At 46.9% G+C, this 22,546-nt stretch overlaps 2 protein-coding genes across 4 annotated transcripts; one reads left to right on the forward strand and one right to left on the reverse strand.

Annotated features, from left to right (window-relative positions):
- Nucleotides 1-2,016: 2,016 nt before the first annotated feature.
- wdr74 (WD repeat domain 74) lies at nt 2,017-7,347 on the reverse strand. Its single transcript, XM_048998094.1, has 10 exons — nt 7,218-7,347; nt 6,625-6,731; nt 6,265-6,389; nt 5,860-5,923; nt 5,066-5,209; nt 4,728-4,829; nt 4,223-4,379; nt 3,978-4,120; nt 3,575-3,628; nt 2,017-3,196 (listed from the first exon to the last, which is right to left on the reverse strand). The coding sequence occupies exons 1-10, from the start codon at nt 7,276-7,278 to the stop codon at nt 3,008-3,010; spliced, it is 1,146 nt and encodes a 381-aa protein (XP_048854051.1). The 5' UTR covers nt 7,279-7,347; the 3' UTR covers nt 2,017-3,007.
- Nucleotides 7,348-10,710: 3,363 nt separating this feature from the next.
- On the forward strand, nt 10,711-21,333 carry cnih2 (cornichon family AMPA receptor auxiliary protein 2). 3 transcript variants are annotated; one of them, XM_048997964.1, is made up of 7 exons: nt 10,711-10,872; nt 16,121-16,189; nt 16,960-17,007; nt 17,602-17,714; nt 18,716-18,859; nt 19,349-19,425; nt 20,963-21,333. In XM_048997964.1, the coding sequence occupies exons 1-6, from the start codon at nt 10,792-10,794 to the stop codon at nt 19,374-19,376; spliced, it is 483 nt and encodes a 160-aa protein (XP_048853921.1). In that variant the 5' UTR covers nt 10,711-10,791; the 3' UTR covers nt 19,377-19,425; nt 20,963-21,333. The 3 variants fall into 3 exon arrangements, with proteins under 3 accessions (XP_048853921.1, XP_048853920.1, XP_048853922.1); XM_048997963.1 differs by lacking the exon at nt 20,963-21,333 and having other exon boundaries at nt 19,349-19,482; XM_048997965.1 differs by lacking the exons at nt 10,711-10,872; nt 20,963-21,333 and adding an exon at nt 11,697-11,919 and having other exon boundaries at nt 19,349-19,482.
- Nucleotides 21,334-22,546: the final 1,213 nt, after the last annotated feature.

A 22,546-nucleotide genomic window follows, 5' to 3' on the forward strand; every position in this document is an offset into this window, starting at 1 on the left:
CGGTGGCTATGACTGAAAGTGCCTCACCCCAGGTTTGTTCAGCTCGGGTTGGTAAAATTCTGCCCAGCTTTCGGGCAGCTCGTCTTCGACCTTCGACCGGAGTTCAGACTGTTTGCTTTTTTCCTACTTTATGGCGCCTATAAAACGGTTGAGTTTGTATCTGAAGGGCTGAAGATCGTGTGTGAGAGTGACTGGTGTTTCACATCAGTGTGCGGTTTATCGGAATCATTAAGACGAATTCGTTGCAAAACTACGTCGAGTAGGAGCTGGGGGGGGGGCAGTAAGGTGGACTTTTGTCCATCATATCGTAATTGAACGGGACGCCCCCCCCGCCCCAGTCCAGCATTCCCGATGTCACAAAGACACTCGAAAAAACCTGAACCTGGATCTGCCTACCGTGGAGAAACACGACCATCTTTAAAAGCATTTTTTTAAAGCATCAGAAAACTTATCAGGTGACCCGGTCGTCACATACCAAAGTCCGAGTCTTTAGGTTAGCCATTTAGAAGCTGTTAGTGAAGTTGTGATTCACTGGTTTGTCAGCATTGACACTGGCTTATGAATATCAGGAAACATGGACATTCTCTGAGATGTGATCAAATAACCACCAGTGAGGCTCCAGATTTGGCCCTTCGGCTAGATTCCCTCCGGTAACCCGGTCCCTCAACTTCTGCTCGATCCCCTCATATTGGGGTTAACTATCCGGTTACACTCTGAATTTTATTAATTCTTGGACTTTAGATCCTATGCTTCTTATCAACTGTCAACATAACACTATGCGCTGAAGTCTGACAACACTCATACTTAATTATAGGTATAAGCAAAGGTTTGTCCTTAACAGGGTAATTTCCTGGTGGTTCTGATGGGGAGAGAGAGGGACTCTGGACTTAGGAAGAGTTTTACGACAAGGTAAATTAACTGATGAAAAAAGGCGACCGCTAGCCTTTAAGAAAATGAAAATCACGTGTCTGGATTTACAACTTTATACTTCAGTGGAAAACTTTAATGGTTTACAGTTTAAACCTCACAAAAACATTTAATTCTTTTGTGGATTATGACTAGTTATTACTAATTTCAAAAATCGAAGTTAGCCACTGATTTGTTGACTCTGATGCAGTGCCAGTCAGCCTATCAGGCGACAGTGATGGCTACCTTAAGCGCCATCTTCTGAGGGGTCACCAAATTAGCAAGCCAATTTCACTTTGTCTCAGACGGGGGGGGCGCCAACGACGGAGAGTCTCTAGGGCACTACGTGGGCTTTGACAGATACTGCTGTGATGAATGCATATATGATGTAATTCGATCTATTGGAAATGTATTTTGGGATTCCAGCCAATCGGTTTTGGTGACTCGAGGAATTCGGGAGCTGAATCCGAGTCGGCCACATGGCCCGTCTGAAACGGTGCCGGGCTGCGATCCGCGTGACTTCAGGTTAGGGGGAAAACACTATGCAGTAGTGAAACGTAAGCCCGTGCGAGTTAATGCACTCCAGTTTTAACCTGGTTCATTCAGGCTCCTGCAATCGCACGGAGTGACCTTTGACCCCACTGTGCTCGTTAAAGCAGAAATGACAACTTCCTCCACTGGGAAGGGGGAACGTCTCACCTACCCACGTTCTCCCCATGTTCAAAAATAAAAGCAAAATATGTAAAAGCATTCTGTTCATTGTCCCTTTGTGCGGTTTAAAAAGCATAAAGGATTATAGAAGGTATATTTTCATTGCTCTATAGGGTTAGGCTAAAACGTCAAAATCCCTTTCAGTACATTACAGTATAATAATGTACTTTATTATTACCGTAATGTCTTTCTGTGCGTAATTAATCAATTACTATACATACGTACATGAAAATCACATTTCATATGTGGTCCACGGATGGTTCGACGTTATCCGTGGCTGCAGTTGGCTGCGGTCGATCTCGAAATGTATCACTTGCAGATTCTCGGGTTCTACCGTACTTTTTCCACACTTTTGTGTTCCATGGAATTTCCGCTTTTACTTTATAACATGTACATATATCAGCATTCATAATACATTTTATTTATAACACAAATCAACAGCTTGTACAGAATTCCCCAATGTCCTAATCAATTCTCTCATCCCTCTGGCATACCGTTGACTAAAGTAACATTAATGGTTTTGTGTTACTGACCCAAATCAGCGCAAACACATGCTACGTCCAATAGTTCGGTGGATAGTTCGGGTCCGGAAAGTACAAATCCAGACCAGGATTTTGTTCCAAGCAACCAGTGGAGCGTTCGGTGACTGTGACTCTTTAGACTCAACTGGCTGGCAGAGACAAAACCTCGGTCTGGATTTGTACTCTCTGGACCTGAACTTCCTACCTCTGAGTGCTTCTCTACGCAAGTCCAGAGAGAGTTCTGCTCAGAATAGCGCTATTCGTGTTTGTGGTGGGTGGGGTGGTGTCATCATTATACAGACCAACCGAAGGGGGGCCTCGGCGATCTGATGCATGGTGGTGCTTCTGATACCCACAGCTACCATAATATCAATTAACAATGATTTAATAGTTAAGAAGGGGGGGGGGGTTGACGACTTCGAGCATCCAGATTCACGCAATTACATTTATTCGTTAGCAGAGAGCTGGTAAAGTAACCCCCCTCCAAAAAGTGACCACCGTCCCTTTAACACACAAACCGACAGCCTACATCACTGCACTGTTCAACCGGACTGCCTTTAAAAAGACGTAATACAGGTATATCAAAAAGGTTCGTTCTGAAGCACCATCTGAGAGAGAATTCATCATAAAATATTAACAAATTATTATCGAAAATATTGCATTTTTTTTCAGAAAATCTCAGAGATATTTAAGCGTGAAAAAATGCCGCAGGTACACGCCTGCACTATGTATACCTCGGAGGGTATATGTCCCATGCCACTAAAGTCGGGGGGCTGAGCGCATAGAGGTTAGCGTCGGCCACCCCGGGCCTCTCAGTTCCTGTGGGCGGAGCATACGCGGCCACGCCCACTCCTTCCTCGTCCTCCTCGTCACTTCTTCACTTTCCGCTTCTTTGTGCTCTTCTCCTCCGCTCCCTCGTCGCCTCTGTCCGCTTTCCGGCATTTTCTCGTTTTCTCGGTCACCGTCTCCATGGTGTCCCATACCGCGTCTTCCTCGTCCTCCCCCTCCTCCTCCGCCGCCGCCACCTCCGCCTCTGCCGTCACGGCTTCAGGACATGCCTGCGGATCAGAACCGTGAGACGGGAGTCAAACCGGCACCATGGCTCCCCCACGCATGACGACTGAAAGACGCTCTAGGCCAGGAGTTGCCAATCTTACCCGCAAAGGGCCAGAGTAGAACAACCAAAGGTTTTTGGGTTAACATTTAGGTCAGGTGTTCAATCCCCGGTGTGAGGACTCTTCAGCCAATCAGTCCTCTAATCGGGCATCTAATCAGTCCTCTAATCGGGCATCTAATTAGGGAATCACATCAAAAGCCCGCGTACGCACAGACCCTTTCTGCATAAGATTGGTCACCCTGCTCTTGGTGGTCCGTCTGAAGGGCTCAGGTGAAAAATGCTCATTTTGAGAAAACGCCCCATGAGATTTCGCTCTCACCTCCAGATCTCTGCTCGACAGAAGCACGCAGTTCAGCCGCGACTTCAGATACACCTGAGGCAGCGGAAAAGCACGAGTTTAGTAAAATCACCCCTCAACCGAGTCACGTTTTGACTTAATTCACCATGTGTGTGTTTTTTTTTGTAATTATTACCTTAGGGAGACCACATTTTCCCAAAAACTGATAAAAAAAACTAACTTTTTACCTTGTGGGGACACTTTCATTTTACAAAAATCTGTGAATGTGAGCAAAAATGCCAGAAGTCTTGTATTTTACTTGGTTACTTATGGTTCGGGCTGGGTGGGGGTTATGGGTGTCATTGTTAGGATTAGGGTTATGCCCATAAATGGAGAGTCCCCACAAAGATATGAATTCTGCATGTGTGTGTGCGTGTGTGTTCACCTTGTGCTGCAGAGAGCGGTCATCCAGGCTGTGAATGCGCAGGAAGCGATCCAGCCCACAGGAAGCTACCAGCGGGAGGGAGGGGTGACACTGCAGCTCCCGGACTCCCCCAGCCAGACCCTTCAAGCAGCCTCTGACCAGACCTGCAGCAAACGGGGGGTGAGGTGGGGGAGGGGAGTTTACTTCACGCTCCACCTTCTTTACACTCGCACGGCGGGGGTGCCGCAGGGGGGCTCCCGACTCACCCTTACGCAGGTCTATCATGGCCAGTTGCCCCTGGGTGTTGCCCACGACCACACAGGGGGAGCCGGCCGGCAGGGCGAGGGCGGTGAGCGGGTGCTCGCCAAACTGGGCCTCCAGCACGGGTCGGCGCTGCGGGGAGGCGGGATCATACACACGCACCTGGCGGCGCACGGGGGACGGACAGTCAGGCCCAGAAAGATCATCATGGATGTGAGAATTGTTTTTGGTACAAGTACAATGTGATACTTGTTTCTGACAGTTAGTTAGTTATGTCGTCCAGGGGCCCCGTAAAGCAGGATATAGTTAGGGCGATTCCAAGGGCCACTGAGTGATTGCGGTGGTAAAAAATTAGGAACATAATCTGATTGGTCTGGGATGGCGGCCCGAAATCATGCGCTTTCATGGGGCCCGAAACCTATTGGCCCTTAACGTAGGGCAATATTCATAGTGATAGTGAATAGGTATGGCTGGTGTCATCGATAGGCAGAGACAGCCACACACGCCGACCTGGTGATGTCCCGTACAGGTGACGATCTTCTCCGAGTCGGGGATAAACGCCAGATCTCTCACCCACTCCGGCACTCGAAGGTCAAGCCAGTCGTTCCTCACCTACACGCCACACGAACCAAACCTGATTCACTGCATCGTCCCGCTCTTACCAAATTCACACAAACATGGCTGCATAAAAAAGACAAACTATTCGCACAGAGACAATATACAAAAACAAAAGCTATACTCTCAGATACAGGAAATATTTGAGACTGCACAGCACGATTATGATAGAATGTTCAAAACAAATGTGCTGAAAGTTAACTGCAGATCAATCGGCAGCAGTTCCAGCTCACATTTTTGGCCGTGAAAACTGGAACATCTGGTCTCTCCAGGTCCCAGACTTTGAGTCCATTCTCTTTCCCTCCTGTGGCCACATGGTGGCGCTGTGATGCATTCTGACGCATCCGACACACACTGCGCCCTGCATTAATTTCAACCTGCCCGGTTGGGAGGGGGAAGAAGGGGGGGGGGGGGGGTTGAGGTAAGGCACACAACTACATCACAAATTTAACCAGAGAGGGGAAAAAAAGAAATGCTTTATTAAATTTAAAAGGTATGAGACATAAAATACCCTTTGAGTTATTGATTAGGGGGCGGCATGGTGGTGTAGTGGTTAGCACTGTTGCCTCACACCTCTGGGACCCGGGTTTGAGTCTCCGCCTGGGTCACGTGTGTGGAGTTTGCATGTTCTCCCCATGGCATCGTGGGGTTTCCTCCGGGTACTCCAGTTTTCCCCCACAGTCCAAAAACATGCTGAGGCTAATTGGAGTTGCTAAATTGCCCATAGGAGTGTATGCGTGAGTGAATGGTGTGTGAGTGTGCCCTGCGATGGGCTGGCCCCCCCATCCTGGACTGTTCCCTGCCTCGTGCCCATTGCTTCCGGGATAGGCTCTGGACCCCCCCCCGCGACCCAGTAGGATAAGCGGTTTGGAAAATGGCTGGATGGATGGATGGAGCTATCGATTAAATTCTATTAACCTACTGCACAAAGCACCCTGCATTTAATTTCTGTTCTTCAAGAAGGTCTGCATTCAAGAAAGGTTGGCATGGTTACAGTTAAGCGGCTCCTTCACGGAATCGAACTCACCGGCTTTGTGACACCCTCCTTCCAGACCTTCACAAGTCCAGACTCCACAGAAGTGACCAAAGCACTGTACATGACAGTAAAAAAAAAAACAAAACAAAAACGTTTAACAACCCTTCACATACTTTTAGCCATTTAAATATTAATTTCTCACAACCATTCCTACAAAGACTTGGCAGGTAAACACATTCTGTAAATTATTCATGCAACTCAGCTGCCTTTCCTGCACACAGCACGGAGGCCAAGTCACATTGGTGCTGGTGTGACGATGAACTTTGTCCAAGGGATACATGCACAATCGCTTTTGTGTTATTATCATAATCCTCTCCTGTTAGGGGCGAGCGTCACGCAGCCAAGTTCTTTAGAACTGCAACGAGCCCCGTCAGAAGGCGGAGGACCGCATGATACCTGTCTGCAACAGCGAGCCCGGTAAATTTTCCCTCATCGCTCTGACCACACTGTCGGGTTTCCGTGAAGAGCCCTTTCTCTGTGCTGAATGTCTTAACTTCTCCGTTGGAGCAGCCAACCAGCACCTGCATCAGACACAGGAGTCAAGAAACACACAAAAAAAAAATCAGTCCAGCAGACAAACCTTATACAGTTCATCCAGCCTCCAAAGAGCTGATGGTACTACAATCGTTTCAACGCAACATGCATACATACATACAGAGATAACGATTACCATACAAGCCCAAACACCTTCGGCATTTAAAAGCAGGAAAGCCTGAATAAAAGCGTCATTTCTGTGCCGGACACGAGTTTACAAACCTCAGTTTCCTGAGCATCACCCCAGCAGAGGACGCACACCTCCTGGTCCCGGCTCAGGCAGTTCATTTCACAGAAGTTAAATGCCTGCTTTTTTGCAAGGCTAACTCCTAAATAAGAGGGGGAAAAGTCACACGCGTTAAAACGTAACATCGGCGCTAGCATTTCTATAGAGTGGTACTTTCGCTGACAACTGTCGTCAAGGCGCAATTGTTTTGGTGCCATACGACGCAGTCACAAATTGTGATGATCATTGGTTATAAATGTACCCTTCGGCCACTTGGATATTTCACTGAACCAGTTCGGGTTGGGTACCTTCTTCATTTGTTGTTATCCCTTGTATCCACAATATCAACTTGTGATGGCTAAACTACCCATTTTAACATTGAAATAATCTATTTTAATCATATAGATGTTGGCGTAATTGTGAACGCTAGACAGACACAAAAATGTAAAATGTAAGAGAGTATATAATACAATGTATTTCTACAATACACACCTCTCCTGAAGAGAATCCTGAAACCCACGTGTTATTCAGCAAGCTATCAACATTCTTCAGTTTAGCAAACAACCCTATATAAGTAACATGAACTTACCTTTTAAAATTCCTGTTTCCGAGCCAACCCATACTGAACACACGCGACTTTTGTCTGCCATGATAAAATACAGGCCTACCTCAGTTTTCTTTAGAAATTGGATAAATATCACTACAGTACACGCTACTGTACGACTTCAAAATCGTCCGTATAGGAAGCAAAATTCGTTAACTTTAGTTCCGGGGCAACTAAACCGTACTTGTTTTTTTTTTTTTTTTTTTTTTAATAAGATCAAATAAAGATATCGGCGCTATATACCAACGATTCAACTGTTTAACCCGTCTTTTAAATAAAAAAAATAGCTGTCGACTGATTATGCATTTATTTTTTTAATTAGGCAGAAATATTTCAATATTTGAAATTTATTTTTGTTCCTGCGTTTTTTTTATTCAGTGTATTTACTCCTGTATCCATCTTAGTAGTAAAATTTCTCTGTGCTTTGGTAATTAAAAATTAAGCTTTATTTTTTAATAATACAGTGAGCCTAAAATCGACACCAGGTGGCGCTATTTGGACAATATGCATAAACCGAAGAATCAGGCTGTGTATTCCGACACTTAAACTTAAGCAACCATTATAGGCCCACATTACTAGCCATACAAATATGATACAGAAGCATAAATTTAGAATATACGGGGTCACATAAAGAGCCAGAATAATTATTGACATCCTCACTAAAGTATTTATGCAGTTGAGTCCCCAGTCAAGGCAGGAAATGTAATAAAATTTGATAAGACATTAACATTTTAAAAATTAAAAATCCCTGTCCTCATTCCTTTGAATTCATTTTCCCTGAATGTGCGCATTTCATTACATGATGTATATTTCAAGCAAACATAAATTAGAAACGTTACCATTATATTTATATAGTGTGATAAAGTTCCAAATATATGCATATACATATATACACATGTGTGTATGCTGTATTTGTGTGTGTGTGTGTGTGTGTGGCCACTGTATAGCCATCAACAGAATATCCATGGCTGTAATATATAAACAGGATTCTGTTGTCTTGTATTTATTTGGTACTGTGGTCTTCAGGGAGCAGAATCCCATTGTGCTACGTCCACAGGATAATACAAAGACCCTCGACCCTCGAGGCAATATTGTTTTTGATAATAATTCATGAGTCTGCAATCGACATCGCATTCCTGACTTCCGTAAGCGCGCCAGACACTCAAAGAATTATTTAACAATAGTTTAACAATTTAAACCGATATCAATCTGACAATTCAAACCGTTATCAACATATCTGCTTATGTTCTTGATGTTAATTTAATCATTGTCTGTCTTGCTGCGGGTTTTTTTTTTTTTTTGGATGCTATTAATATTTAATGGTTTTATCATTAGGGGAGAATCAGAGGAATCCACAGGGGAAACTGGAAAATTAATGGGAGAGGAAAAAATAAGCAGACAGAGGAGAAGCTGCGTCATTTAAGGAAGAAAAGGGTGGAAGGAAAAAAAAGATATCAGATACGAAGATGTACGTGCGTGCAAGGAGCGAGGCGGAGATTAAAACTGTATAGAACGGGGACTCTGATTAATTGTTGGGGGGGTGCAAAAGGGTTAAGCAGTGGCGGGGGGGGTAAAAGATTGGGCTGAAAAAGATAGACAGAGAGGTTTTCAGCCTGTGAGGCGGAGAAAGAAATAGTTCTACATAGAGCATGACCTAATCACCTCCGTGTGAGCAAGGGGCATTAGTAAGGAGGAGGTGGTGGGAGAGAGAGAGTATGAGATGGGATGGATGTGATGACAGATAGAGATAAACGAGGAAAGCTAATAGAAAAAAAGGTTAGCAGTGTCCCCTGCCCCCCCCCCCCCCCCCCCCCGCTCCCCCCCTGCCCCCACTTACTTCTCTGGGGAAGAAGGAACTCAGCAGACAGACATAAAGGGGAGCTTACATGCCAGTAAGGGGGGGGGGGGGCGCTGGCTCACAGTCTATCAGACATTATCATAACCTGCGAGAATTTGAGAATTCAGGCGAGGATGAAGTGATGGTGTCAGGGACAGGGAAGGATAAGAGGCTATTTTCTTAGAGAAAGGGAGGAGGAAAAAAAAGAGGAGAGGTTGGGAAATGAAATTATAAATTGACCGCGGACCTCCAAAGGTGAGGCGGGCGTCGTCTATGAAAAAAAGAGGCTCTGCCTCTTCTCTTCTTCTTCTTCTTTGAGCCACACATCCTGGGTATTTCCCAGAGAAACTACGGAGAGATCTGCTGAAAGCAGCTGACAAGCAGACAGAGAGCGAGAGAGAGAGAGAGAGAGAGAGAGAGAGGGAGGGAGGGAGAGAGGGAGGGAGAGAGAGAGATACAACAAATATCTCTGGGATGGTGTGGACCCAAATTGACAGAGACACCACGAGAAAAGGGTTTCCTGCTGGGACAGACGGCGAGGAAGCCTCCTTCCAGAAGAGACAGGTACCTTCACGGCCGTATTCCTGAACATCTACGCTCATCATCATCATCATCATCATCATAATCGTCACCGCGGCTGTTGCCGTCATTCTCCGTGCACCAAACAATAGTCAGTAATGAAGAAATTTTCAGCATTCTTCCCAATCTCCAGACATCATCGCTGTGGATATGAAATCATGTTCATTGAATCATAATTCATTCTTTTTTTCATCATCAGAACAGAGAGGAGTTGGTTTTTCAAGGCATTGACTTTGTTTTCTGATGTATTGATTAAGTAATAAACAGCCTATTGTAAATACTATCACATTCTTCTCACCCTTGTAAATATGTTATTTTTTTCACAATGCTTTCTTGTCACAATAAATCATTCTGTTACTTTATTACCTGGCTTCTGTTACAATGTTACTGTTACTTTGATAGATGAGTGATTCAAAAAGATCCTCAAAAAGATTAAAAGGAATGTATGTCGAAAATAAATAATACTAGACTGTAGTTTTCTCAGACATGTTTTTGTTATTAAAACATAAGCCAGCAATCATTCCTGTTTTTGATGTAAAACAAAAGATTGTGGTAATTACTTTTGTTGGTCACAGTAGATGGTCTTTTAAGAAACAGAGTCATTCTTTGTAAATGACACGTGCAATATTGTCGCTCTTTCACAGGGATATGTGTTATGTATGTGTTTTTGTTTGTTAATTAGCGGCAATATGTGTGTTTTGGGCACAGCTCACAGGAGGCGGGATGACGAGAGGGGAGAGTGATCAGTGAAAGAGAGAAACGTTGAGAAGGCAGCCAAAAAAAAATCCCGACGTTGGTCGACATCCTCGGTCCTTAAGGAGCTGTGAGCCGCACTCACTGAGGCCGGAGACGCAGGGAGGCGTAGCGGGAGAAGGAGGAGAGCAAGAGGGGATCTGAGGGGGGGGGGGGGGGGGGGCGGCGACGGCAGCTCGACGGGGCACTGAAGGAACGGGATACCTGCCCCCCAACCGGTAGAGAAGAGGCGGTCAGACTGAAGAGGGAAGGGGAGAACAAAGGGGGTGGGGGAGGAGGGGAGAGCCTCCACAGGGGGGAGAAGAGAGACAGCGGCGCGGAGAGAAGGGTTCCGGGGGCTCCCCCCCTGCCCTCTCGACCCTCGAGGCTGCAAGGCTGGCCGGGGCGGCCATGGCATTCACCTTCGCGGCTTTCTGCTACATGCTGACACTGGTGCTCTGTGCCGCGCTCATCTTCTTCGTCATCTGGCAGGTGAGGGGGGGGGGGGGTCCGGGGGGGGGCCCGGGGGGGGGGTGGGCAGCCTGGCGAGAAGCCCCGCCGGTGAGATCGTGCTGTGATGTGCACAGACACGGCCGTCTGATCGCACCGGCACGGATATGTAACCACACACACACACACCCGCTGATACACACATGCAGAGAGACAATCACACCCACCGTAATTATACCCACTGACCGGGTGTCCATGCAGACACAAAAGTACTTAAACACACATAGCAGTGGCGAGGAACAGGCTCCTATATAGAATGACAACCAAAAAAATGAAAGAATAGAACACAGAAAATATTAGGTTCAAGAATCAGCTCTGAGTGCCATGAGTATGTACTGCCAGCCATTGCTGTTTGATTATGTACAGGAGTGTTGGAGGGGGATGGGGGGGTATCGATACCCAGCAGATTCAGGAGGGCAGCACTTTATAGGGGTCCCTGAATATGAAAAATTAAAATTTATATGCTTGAGGAACATTATACACCCCCTTAATTATCCTTCGACATTATAAGGGCCATATTTCTTCAGGATGGAAGTAAAAACCCTAGTGGGGGCCCAAAGTAATGTTTTCTCAGGGGAGACATACATTGTAACTATGCTCCGATTATACATCTGCTCTAATTAATCTTTTGCGTCAGGTAACAGTAGGAATGATTAAATTCCCTGTTCATCATTAACACGCCTCGCCTCTGGTCCAGACCAGAATCCTCGTGCCCGCATCGCTGTTAACCCACGGACCGGTCAGAGGTTCTGCCGTCTCCAACGGCGACGACCGTTTCCAGGATACATCCTGCGGGCTAGTGGCAGAGGTTTCACTAGTGACCGGCGCAGTCAGGGTGAAAGTCTGCGTAAGCACCGGCGTAGAGACCCACGGACCTCTAAGCCGTCGTGAGTTGATGCGATGAGAATCACGATAAGCGTGAGCCGAGAGTAGGTGAGGCGTGGAAGAGATCAAATTGCATAGGGAGAGAGCAGGAATGGAAAGACGAGTGGCCGTTGCTGGACGTTCATCCTGAATTAAACATGGATGGTGAGTGTGTCCAGATGCTGGTCGAGTTCCGACGCTGACTCTTATGTTTATGGATGTTTCAGTTTTTCCACGTCAAGATTTGTCATGGTGCTTTCTGGAAATGGGGACACCCTTCGTGCATGCGTGTGTGCATGTGTGTGTGTGTGAGGCATGAGAGATTACCATTAGTAGGTACCTGAACGTGAATGAAGGTCATTAGTTTTGCAGCTCCCATCTTGAGCGCTAATCACACTATGACGATCACTGCAACTTTTCATTCCTCACCATGACGATCATAGTCATTCATCACTGTAAACGAGCATACTTCACGGCGACAATCACCGCAACTAATCACTGTAATGAATCACACTTCACTGTGATGATCGCTGTACCTAATCACTGTAATGAATCACACTTCACTGTGATGATCACTGGAACTAATCACTGTAATGAATCACACTTCACTGTGATAATCACTGTACCTAATCACTTTAAATAATCATACTTCATGGTGACAATCACTGTAACTAATCACTGTATTGACTCACTGTGATGATCACTATAACCAGTTGCTATAAATAATATAGGAATATAACTCGATGGGGGCAGTGCATGGCTCAGCGGGCTAAACCTCACGCCTGTTATCAGAAAGTCACCAGTCTGAGCCCGGATTCAGCAGAATAGTCACATCTGTGGGTCCTTAAATGAGGCCCTTAACCCCCAGCCCCCTCCCCTGCCAAGCTACACGGAGGGGAAGATGGGGTAAGCGAAGAGAGAATCTTCTCCCGTGGGGTTTACTAAAACATCAAAACAAAAATTAGTGTGAATAATTACAGCACACTGGGATGTTTGTACAAACCGTCAGGCTGAACTGCAACCAAATTGCAGTGGGTTTAAACTCTGTTCCTGCATGTATTTTCTATGTTATATAACTGATATGTCTGTCACTTTTCTGCCTTGGGCTAATTTATATATACATACATACATACATACGCACATATATATATATATATATATATATATATATATATATATATATATAAACCTTTTACAGCGACACTGTTAGAATTTCCATGGTAGTCAAACACAAACAATAGATGATTTGCACAGATTTTATCCTGATCCGTGCTTTCGTACCCTGTGAGAGAAGTATTTAAGTGGGATTTCTTCGAATGGTTAATATACCATCCAATGGATATGAATGAATTAGTAATGATTAATACCATCCCAGCAAAAATAATTAGCTGTATTACTGTTACCTGGCTGGGAATTTGTAAAGCATAAGGGTAACTGTGAGACAGAGTGGTGGCCGCACAGATCCCGGTCTTCCCGCATCCAACATGTAGGATGAAATTTGCACAACCCTCCCTCCGGCATATTACGGTCATCAGTATTCCGTTCAACGCGGAAGGCAGGAAAAATGACCCGTGGGGAGTTTTTACGGTCTTACAACTTGTGCTCTCGGGGTGTGTGCGGAGTCGGTAATTAATTATAAACAAAGAAACGCTGTTACAACTTCACCTGGGGTTAACAGGTAAGGTTATGTGAAGAAAACTTGCTTCTTGCGTGCTGATGTGCGGATGACCGAGCGTCACCGCAACTGTAGCGTGTTGCACGCACGTGTTAAACTGCTCAATCTCTGCTCCTGATTAGTTCGTATAAACGTCACTACAGCGGTTGCGAAATCGTGACTGAAAGCAAATATACTGGCAGGTTTATATAGATACAGGTGACAGCAGAACGAGTAAAACAAATTCCTCTGTCAGTCCCGCTTTCGATACGGAGATCTTGATAAACGGCGAGAAGAAAAGACTGACCTCAGAGATAAGAATAAAAGCGCTTTGTCATCCCGGTGACTCGAGGATACGGAAACAGATTCTCAGATGTAACAACTTATAAGTCAAAGTGTCATATACGATCCCCATAGTCGCTGTTATTTGCAGGAGCATTGCAAGGAGAATTTCAGCTGTTCAAATTACCGAAAGACCGGTAATTAAGGAACATCTTTCCTGAAATAGATTAAACGTGCACTATTAGGTTTATTCGGTATTTTTAGGTGTGCTTGGGCAGTCTCAGGGAAGGACTGTGGGGTGCCATTTGTATTCCTTTTGATTGACAATTGTGAGAGATTTCGCTCATTCACAAAGACAAGCTTGCAACAACCGAGTGTTAGCGAAAGTGCATGTGGATGTGAAATGCGCTTTGAGTCAGACTGTGAATGTGGCCCCTGCTCATATTTCTGTGCTTGTCGGTAATAAACCATGTCATTAAGGATTCTCATCAGGCTATAATTTTGTACCTGAACCCCCCCACCACCACCACCACCCCCCACCCTGTCTTTTTTCGTGCTCCTTCCAATGAAATCGCTCGTGGGGTCCCGGTAGTAACCATGGCGCCCGTTTAAGGGCTCCGGCGATCGCCATGGAAACTGCATCTGTTTACGACAACGGGGCAACGCGTGGAGAACGAGACGGGAGGGAGACGGAAACGCTGGCCCTCAGCTGTGAGGAAGGAGAACTTTGAGGCGGCTGGTCAGGTGGAGAAGGGGCCAGGCGGGGAGGTGCGAGGGTGGAGACCCAGACTCAGGAGGTCAGATAAGACGGATGGTAAGAGGTGGGAAGAGGTGCTAAGGAAGGAGGAACGGGGATGGAATATCAAGAGCGTGGCATGAAAGAGTACAGCTGTAGACGTAACTGAGGTTTAGCTCAATGTCAGAGAAGGTTTACAGCACTGCGAGAGACGCGAGGAAGTGGATGCTGTGGCACTAGCTCTTGCATGCATATTTCCTGCCTCATTTCCAGCAGGAGTTGAAATGGAGGGGCCCTTTAGCAACATGACAGTCTGGGTGCTCTTTTCTCCAAGAGTACATGGGCTGCTTGACGTTGCACATAATCTGTTCGAAAAGACACGCGGCTGTCTTCGAGGTTTGCTCGAAATGACGCAGAACGCGGGTCCCTGTCTCTCTCCGTCACAGATATAATCCCTGCAGTGACTGATGGCTGAACAGGGGCCCTGAACGCTGCCTTTTCCTGTCCTTTAAGGTTTTTCGCTTTGCGCCTTGTTCTCTGGCAGATCCAGTGTAGCATGATCAGCAATGTTGATTTAGCACTGAACACCTGTGCGGAAAGCACACTTTTTATACATGATCAGCGATGTTAATTTAGCACTGAACACCTGTACGGAAAACACACTTTTTATACATGATCAGCGATGTTAATTAAGCACTGAACACCTGTACGGAAAACACACTTTTTATACATGATCAGCGATGTTAATTAAGCACTGAACACCTGTGCGGAAAGCACACTTTTTATACATGATCAGCGATGTTAATTTAGCACTGAACACCTGTACAGAAAACACACTTTTTATACATGATCAGCGATGTTAATTAAGCACTGAACACCTGTGCGGAAAGCACACTTTTTATACATAATCAGCGATGTTAATTTAGCACTGAACACCTGTGCGGAAAGCACACTTTTTATATTTACAGCCCTGGTATCCAGGGGCAAATCTAAAAGGTGACAAGGGGTGGCCGCCCCCCCCCCCCCCCGCCAAGTAAATATGTAGCCAGTTGCCCCCGTCACCAAATAATAAATGAAATATGAAGCATTTAATTTTGTAAATCAGAGCTGCTCAACTTGTCGATCAGTCGATCGCAGCATGTCGCCAACTCAGTTGCGAGATGATTAATGAATAACGCTCACGATCTGCAAAATGTACCCAAGGGATCCCTACCCCCCACCTTTTGGCTGGCAAAGTATTACCCCATTGCAATCCTAGTAACATCATTGGGGCTAGTCAAGGGCTCTTCGAATCTGGCCCTCGATTCCTAATCCAGGCCTTGTTTTCAGTTCTCCCAGGTACCTAGTTTAGTAATTACTGATTCTGATTGGTCAGAGGCTTCACACCAGGCTCACGGGTAAAGGAAACCTGGAAAATCAGCAGGGCTCGGACCTCGAGGACCGTGATTTGAAGAACCCTGGTCTAGTCCAGGTCTGGCGCTGCCCCTGCTGGTGTCAGATTAATAGAGCTAGATCTGCTGTGTGGACAATGAATGTCGGTTTAGTTTCTACCAGATAGCATCCATTTCTGCTAAACTGACCTAATATATGTGTTTCTGTCACGTTGATTTTAGTATGATTTAACGTGACTAACTGGAGCCAAAAGACAGTATTTTCTTCTGTACATCGGTTCCTTTTTCTTCTCCTCTTTGCAGATCATTGCGTTTGATGAGCTCTGCACGGACTTCAAGAACCCCATAGACCAGAGCAATCCCACCAGAGCAGTAAGTGACTGTCCCAACCATGACTCCACCATTTGAGCGTAGCACTTTACAGCAGTGTTTCCCAATACAGTTCTCAGGGACCCGCAAACACTCTACCTTTTTGCTCCCTTTGAGGTAAGGGGCTGGGAGAGAGCAAAAATGTAGACTGTCTGACAGGGAACTGGGAGGGAGCAAAAATGTGGACTGTCTGACAGGGAACTGGGAGGGAGCAAAAATGTGGACCGTCTGACAGGGAACTGGGAGGGAGCAAAAATGTGGACTGTCTGGCAGGGAGCTGGGTGGGAGCAAAAATGTAGACTGTCTGACAGGGAGCTGGGTGGGAGCAAAAATGTGGACTGTCTGACAGGGAGCTGGGTGGGAGCAAAAATGTGGACTGTCTGACAGGGAGCTGGGTGGGAGCAAAAATGTGGACTGTCTGACAGGGAGCTGGGTGGGAGCAAAAATGTGGACTGTCTGACAGGGAGCTGGGTGGGAGCAAAAGTGTGGACTGGCTGACAGGGAGCTGGGTGGGAGCAAAAATGTGGACTGCCTGACAGGGAGCTGGGAGAGAACAAAAACAAGGACCGACTGTGGATCCCTGAGGGCCGGATTGGGAAGCACTACATTACAGACATCTGGCTGCACAGAGTCAGCCAAGAATCAAACCCACACATATAAACACACACACACACACACAGAAGCATGCAGACTAGTAACAATCAGACTCCATGTCAAATTACGATGCTGGAAGCTAATTAAGTTTGATTTTTCCACCCCATCCTTCTCTTTAGAGGGAAAGAATACTGAACATTGAGAGGATCTGTAACCTTCTGCGGAGGGTGAGTATGTGAGGGAAGGGTTCCTCGCAGCCCAATTTGTTTATTCAAACCAACAGCGGGCAGGGCAAGGGGTGTGGGACTGGGGAAGAAGTCAGAAAGCGGGTTGAGAGGCACTTCTTGTGTCTGCGTCTACTTTTGGGGGCTGATTGACTCGCGCCCGTCCGCACGCACGGGTTCCGGAATCCCGGCGTCATTCTAGAAAAAGCCGCCTGCTCTATAAATCGGCACCAGCGGCCAAGTCAGTCCACTTCGGAGCGAGCGAGAGCTAAAGGAATGGGGGCGAGGGAGGCGCTGGCGATGGAAGAGGGAGACACTCTGCGGGAGAGGAAAACAGGTCATGGAGGGAGGGGGGGGGCGGGGAGGTTAGGGAATCAAGAAAAAAGACAGATATCAGTATATTCCACTGCACAAGCGGCAGCGGGTTCAGTGCGCATGATGCTTAGACGTGTTTATTTTATCTGTGTGTGTGTGTGTGTGAGGTTGCGGTTTCTATTTGTACATGTGTGTTTGCGGTTAGTCTTTGACCGTGTTTGTTTTCTGGATGTGGGTATATATAACACTGTGTGTATAACACCCCCCCCCCCCCCCCCCCAGCTGGTGGTTCCGGAGTATTCCATCCATGGGCTGTTCTGCCTGATGTTCATGTGCGCGGGAGAGTGGGTCACTCTGGGCCTGAACATCCCCCTCCTCTTCTACCACCTCTGGAGGTATTCAGCAGAAACAAACGACGTCGGCACCCTCTAGCCCCCCCCCCTCCCCCCCCAGGGACTCGACAAACACACACGACATGGCTGAATAGGTTATAACTGGGGCTTAAGGCTTTTCAGGGGGTGCCACAGCTCCTGACTCTGCAGCCGCACGTGTCGAGAAATGATTTCATTCTTATCATAAAGCACGAGCCCCAGCTCAGCTTTGAGGACACCTTGAGCAACGAGGTCATCTATACCACCTATAACCTTATATATTCTTAGCTTATATATTCTTATTGACTTACAATTAATATCAGGGGAAACGGTCACGTGATTTTTTCTTCACGACATCGATGCCGCAGTGACCTCAATATCAGGCATAAGAGGTCAAACAACGATTTGCTATTGGCCGTAGTACAGGGGTAGGAGGTCACGCCGTGGTTACATGTCGACTTTAATCAATAATAATCTTCCCACCTAATTACAGGAGGGTTTACCCAGGAGAAACCATCGCCATGCCAACACACAGCTAGTTACCATGCAGAGGATCGCACTGACTTTCATATTAGCGACCCCAATTACAGTAGGTTGCATCACAGTAGTATCACTGTGGGCTGTGGTGTCCCGGGACGGTTGTGATAGACCCCATTCACGAGCCATCTGCTGCCAGCAGGCTGATGAAACCCACAACAGCCTGTTAATTCATACAGTTATAGTGATTTTACATATTGATTGGGGCGAGACTGCACTGAAAATCATCACAGGCCCGGGTATTTCTCAGGATAAACATCCATCCATCCATGAGATCTGCATGGTGACTCTTTTCCTACAGTCATCATGGGACTCAAGAAAGAGACGTCAATTGGCTGTGCTTTCCATTCAACCTCTGGTCCTGTTCACAGGGATGCTTGGATGTTACCCCCAGACTACACAGGGCACAAGGCTGGTGTACACCCTGGCCGGCACGTTTCTTTGCATAATTATTTTTAGCTTATAGCGCCCCCTTCCTCCTACCTTAGGTACTTCCATCGGCCGGCCGACGGCTCAGAGGTCATGTACGACCCGGTGAGCATCATGAATGCCGACATCCTCAACTACTGTCAGAAGGAGTCCTGGTGCAAACTGGGATTTTACCTGATCTCCTTCTTCTACTACCTGTACAGGTGAGACAAAACCGGGCGTCAGTCTCACACTGGTACCATCAACCGGTGTCACCCCAATGACTTTAATTCTTCTCCTTGGTTCATCTTAACTGGTATTTAATCGCTCCGGTGAAATTTCTGTGTCAAAATCAGCATTTAATAGACTGCGAGTACTGCTGTGTTTCTCTGTGACGCCCAGGGGTGGATTGACGTATCTGGGTGCCCCTGGTTCTCTGTTTATCCCGAGGTGGGGCGGGGCTCTAATGTTTGCCGAGGGGGGGTCTTGGTTACAGCCTGGGATGGCTTATACATTAATCCGCTCTTGGCAATGGCTGATGCAGATTTAGTTGTCTCTCACTGTGTGTTGAACTGGGTTGTCTAAACTCGATTACACCGTCTATTTTCTGGTGTCACAGTGTAAACGACAGAGCAATACGAGAGTCCCCTGTGATTATCACGGTGTTTTTCCACCTGTCTCTCTCTCTCTTTCTCTCGCTCTCTCTTTCCCAGTATGGTCTACGCTTTGGTGAGCTTCTAGCCAGAATGCCAGTAGGGAAGGAGAAATAGAGGAAGTCAAAGGGAAGGAGGTCACTCTCTCTCTCCTTTTCTCACACTACGCAAAACACCGCACCATCTCACCGTCCCGTCCCCCCCCCCTCCACCCTACCCCCCGCCCCCCTTTCCGCTCCCTCCAGAAATGGTGGATAAAGGGGATGACTCACCGGAACGTTCTGCAGAAAATAGAGGGGAAAGGAGTATTAAGGTGGGGAGGAGTGACAACAAGCAAAACAGGAGCTCACACGTGTGTGTGTGGGGGGGGGGGGTGTGTGAAGATAAGGAGGAGGAGGGACAGGGGCACCTGCGGGACCCAAGATGAGGAGAAGTCCATTGTGGGCTCAGGAGGCGTTCACTAAGAAACATCCGGAAGGCCGTTCTCATTCGTACTCCTCTCCCTGCGGATTTCAGCCGGCTGCTAATGAGAGCGGATGTGGAAAAACAAACTTCGGGAACATCCCGACCGTCCTTGCGGACTAATTCCTCGCATACGCTCTGGCTCCAACGTACACAGTCTGCTGAAGTAGGACTAGAACTATATTCACTCTTAATATATCCAGAAGAAATGTCACCTGGATTCGTTGAAATCGTTGATTTCGGGTTGGCTGGGAGAATAATCAATGTTATAAACCACAGCTAGCAGTAGAAATAAGGCAGGAGCGGTAGGAGGCGGCAGAATCGGGACTGCTGTTTAGCGATCTTTCTCTAATGCGCTTGACAAGAACGTAGGCGAATGTTGTTGGGATTTAGCAGATGTAGAACCTTCACACAGTCGAGCACTTTTTAATACGGTGTCCAGCGCGAAATAGCCTACACAAAACAAGCAAATATAGCTTTTCTTGAATGTAGCATCAGTACATGTTATTGAAGAAAGGGAGTTAACTTTACGGGCCTGGACACTGTTGCCCGATTCACACTTGTACCTTGAGTGCTACTGGACATTTTGGCTGTTCGGTGTTCAGGAGCCTGGCTGGTCCAGCTCACTGTTAAGGGCTCCTCAACACTGTCAAGCCCCAGGTACGAGAAGCAATGATGGGGGAGGCCTAGGAAGTTTAATGGGCTCCCCAGGTGAAGAAGAGAAGAATGATGGATGTTCTGCTGCAGTCGTCATGGCAAACTCAAGAAAGAGACGTCGGGCAGCGCTGAGGCACTTGATTGGTCGGATGGCCTGAAGGCGGCCGGGGTGAATATAAACCTCAACCAATGAGCACATGTGGGAGGAGCTGAGGGATTCAGTAGTAATGAATGTAAACAGAGCCATCAAATTACACTGCACTGTGAACATCACTGTGCCCAGGAGGCTGGGTTCTCCTGACACAGTGGACCGAACATCTCCGACCAGCTGTGAATCCGCGACCAGTTCTGTTCTAGCCTCAAAGTTGGCACCACTCCTGGTACTTAACCCCCCCCCCCCCCCCCCCCCCACTCACAAACACACACATACATACACAGTGCAGGATCTGCCGCCGGTGTTTGAAGGGAGGGGTGGGATAAAGTAGGGGACCCAGTTGCATTCAACCAATAGTGGATGGTGACACCGCTCCCCAACCCCCCCCCCCCCAATCCCAGCTGACTTCTAGAGTCTTCCGTGTCTGGAGACGTGGGTGTCTGAGAAGAGGGCATGAATGCGGAGGTCGTGTCACCTTAAAGGTCACCAGCTCAGGCCTTCCGGAAGCAACGTTACACACCTACCTGCAGCGAGAGAAGCTACCAGAGGCACACATGGGGGGTTTCTAACAATTGTGTTTTCTTATTGTTTGTTAGTCTATTTGCATATTTGCGAATAACCAATGATCCCAGTTGTCATTTTGCAGATGATGATCATATTTTGAATTGTACTCCTAGGACGGGGAATCCAGACATTAAACTGTCTCGTTGTTACAAAAACTGGGCTGTTTCGTGGAACGTCTGTGTAAGACCAGCACACTATGGTACCCCCCCCCCCCCCCCCCCGAATAGGGTAACTAGCTCTGGGGAAACTCAGGTGGACTGAAACGCTTTTTAACTAAAAACTGTTACAAAGTAGCAGTAGATCGTTCTGTCAGCTGTAGTTCTCTTTTTTTTTTTTGCAAATTGAGGCTTTTTAATTTTACATAATCCATCCATCCATCAGATTGTGTTTATTATAAACCAGAGACCCCTCTTTCAAAAGCAGGAGCAAAAGACAATCGTTGAAGGAGAAGAGCAGTGAAGGCAGTGCCAGTCAGACCATTAGCCGACATAGACGTGGGTGCCATGTTCTGGGAGGGCACCCACATAGCGGGCCGGTTTCGCACGGGTTTCAACCGCTACTGGTGGAGGACCAAGTAGATGCCTGAATCATTCTACATCGTGCGGCCAAACGTGAAGATAAACAAACAAACGAAAGATGGATAAACAAGAATATATATTTCAAATAAATAATTGTAATGATTTGTAGTGGTGTTTTATATCGAAATTAGCGCTGTATAACACTGTCAACATGTTAGTTTGTACACAGAGGATATTACTGTCACCAAACAGAATAATATATATCTAGAAGCCGTTTATTTGAACTCTATTTCCATGTTTAGCAGATGCTTTTATAGACAGTGATTTACACATATGTATTCATTTATATTGCTGGATCGTTTTGCTGAAGAAATACCAGCCCTCAACTTACAGCTACGCTGATGGGGCATCCTGGGATCGGACACTGAAGGATTTCTGTTACAAGACTGGCTCTGATCGACAGTACCTACTGCCCCTGAGCTGATACGACCGGATAATAAAAGAGCAATGACGCTATTTATTGTGGTGCATTTTTTTCCCCGTGCATTCAATATGCCGGCTCGGTCTTGGATTCTCTGCGAGCGTGAGAGGGAGAGATAAGCGTGTAAGTGCCATTGTAGGGGATGGAGAATGTCCGGTGCGGGGGCGAATACAAACGACCATTAGGGAGGCAGATCCACGAGGAGTCATGGCAGCCCGTGGGCGGGAAAGGCGCGTAAAAATGGCAGGGGAACGATAGAGTCACACGGGGCACGGGGAATGAAAACTGCTGCAGGCAAGCAGGGCACTGTGACAGCGGAGAGGGAGAGGGAGAGAAAAGAGAGGAAGGAAACAGCTGATGGCAATGAAGAGGTACAGACACCCTGATACGGAGAGCTTTTCATGCTTGCTGGTCGCCATGGC

Source organism: Brienomyrus brachyistius, unplaced genomic scaffold (genome assembly GCF_023856365.1).
Source record: "Brienomyrus brachyistius isolate T26 unplaced genomic scaffold, BBRACH_0.4 scaffold35, whole genome shotgun sequence".
In the NCBI taxonomy this organism is placed as follows: Eukaryota; Metazoa; Chordata; class Actinopteri; order Osteoglossiformes; family Mormyridae; genus Brienomyrus; species Brienomyrus brachyistius.

Bases quoted from the DNA above. Each gene is read 5' to 3' on its own strand.
- wdr74 (XM_048998094.1), bottom strand. From the start codon at position 7,278: ATGGCAGACAAAAGTCGCGTGTGTTCAGTATGGGTTGGCTCGGAAACA. The intron at 4,380-4,727 runs GTCGGCGTGTGT...GTGCGCCGCCAG, and splicing joins CCTGTACGGGACATCACCAG to GTGCGTGTGTATGATCCCGC. The intron at 3,197-3,574 runs GTGAGAGCGAAA...TCTGATCCGCAG, and splicing joins TGTCGAGCAGAGATCTGGAG to GCATGTCCTGAAGCCGTGAC.
- cnih2 (XM_048997964.1), top strand. From the start codon at position 10,792: ATGGCATTCACCTTCGCGGCTTTCTGCTACATGCTGACACTGGTGCTC. The intron at 10,873-16,120 runs GTGAGGGGGGGG...TCCTCTTTGCAG, and splicing joins TCTTCTTCGTCATCTGGCAG to ATCATTGCGTTTGATGAGCT. The intron at 16,190-16,959 runs GTAAGTGACTGT...CCTTCTCTTTAG, and splicing joins AGAGCAATCCCACCAGAGCA to AGGGAAAGAATACTGAACAT.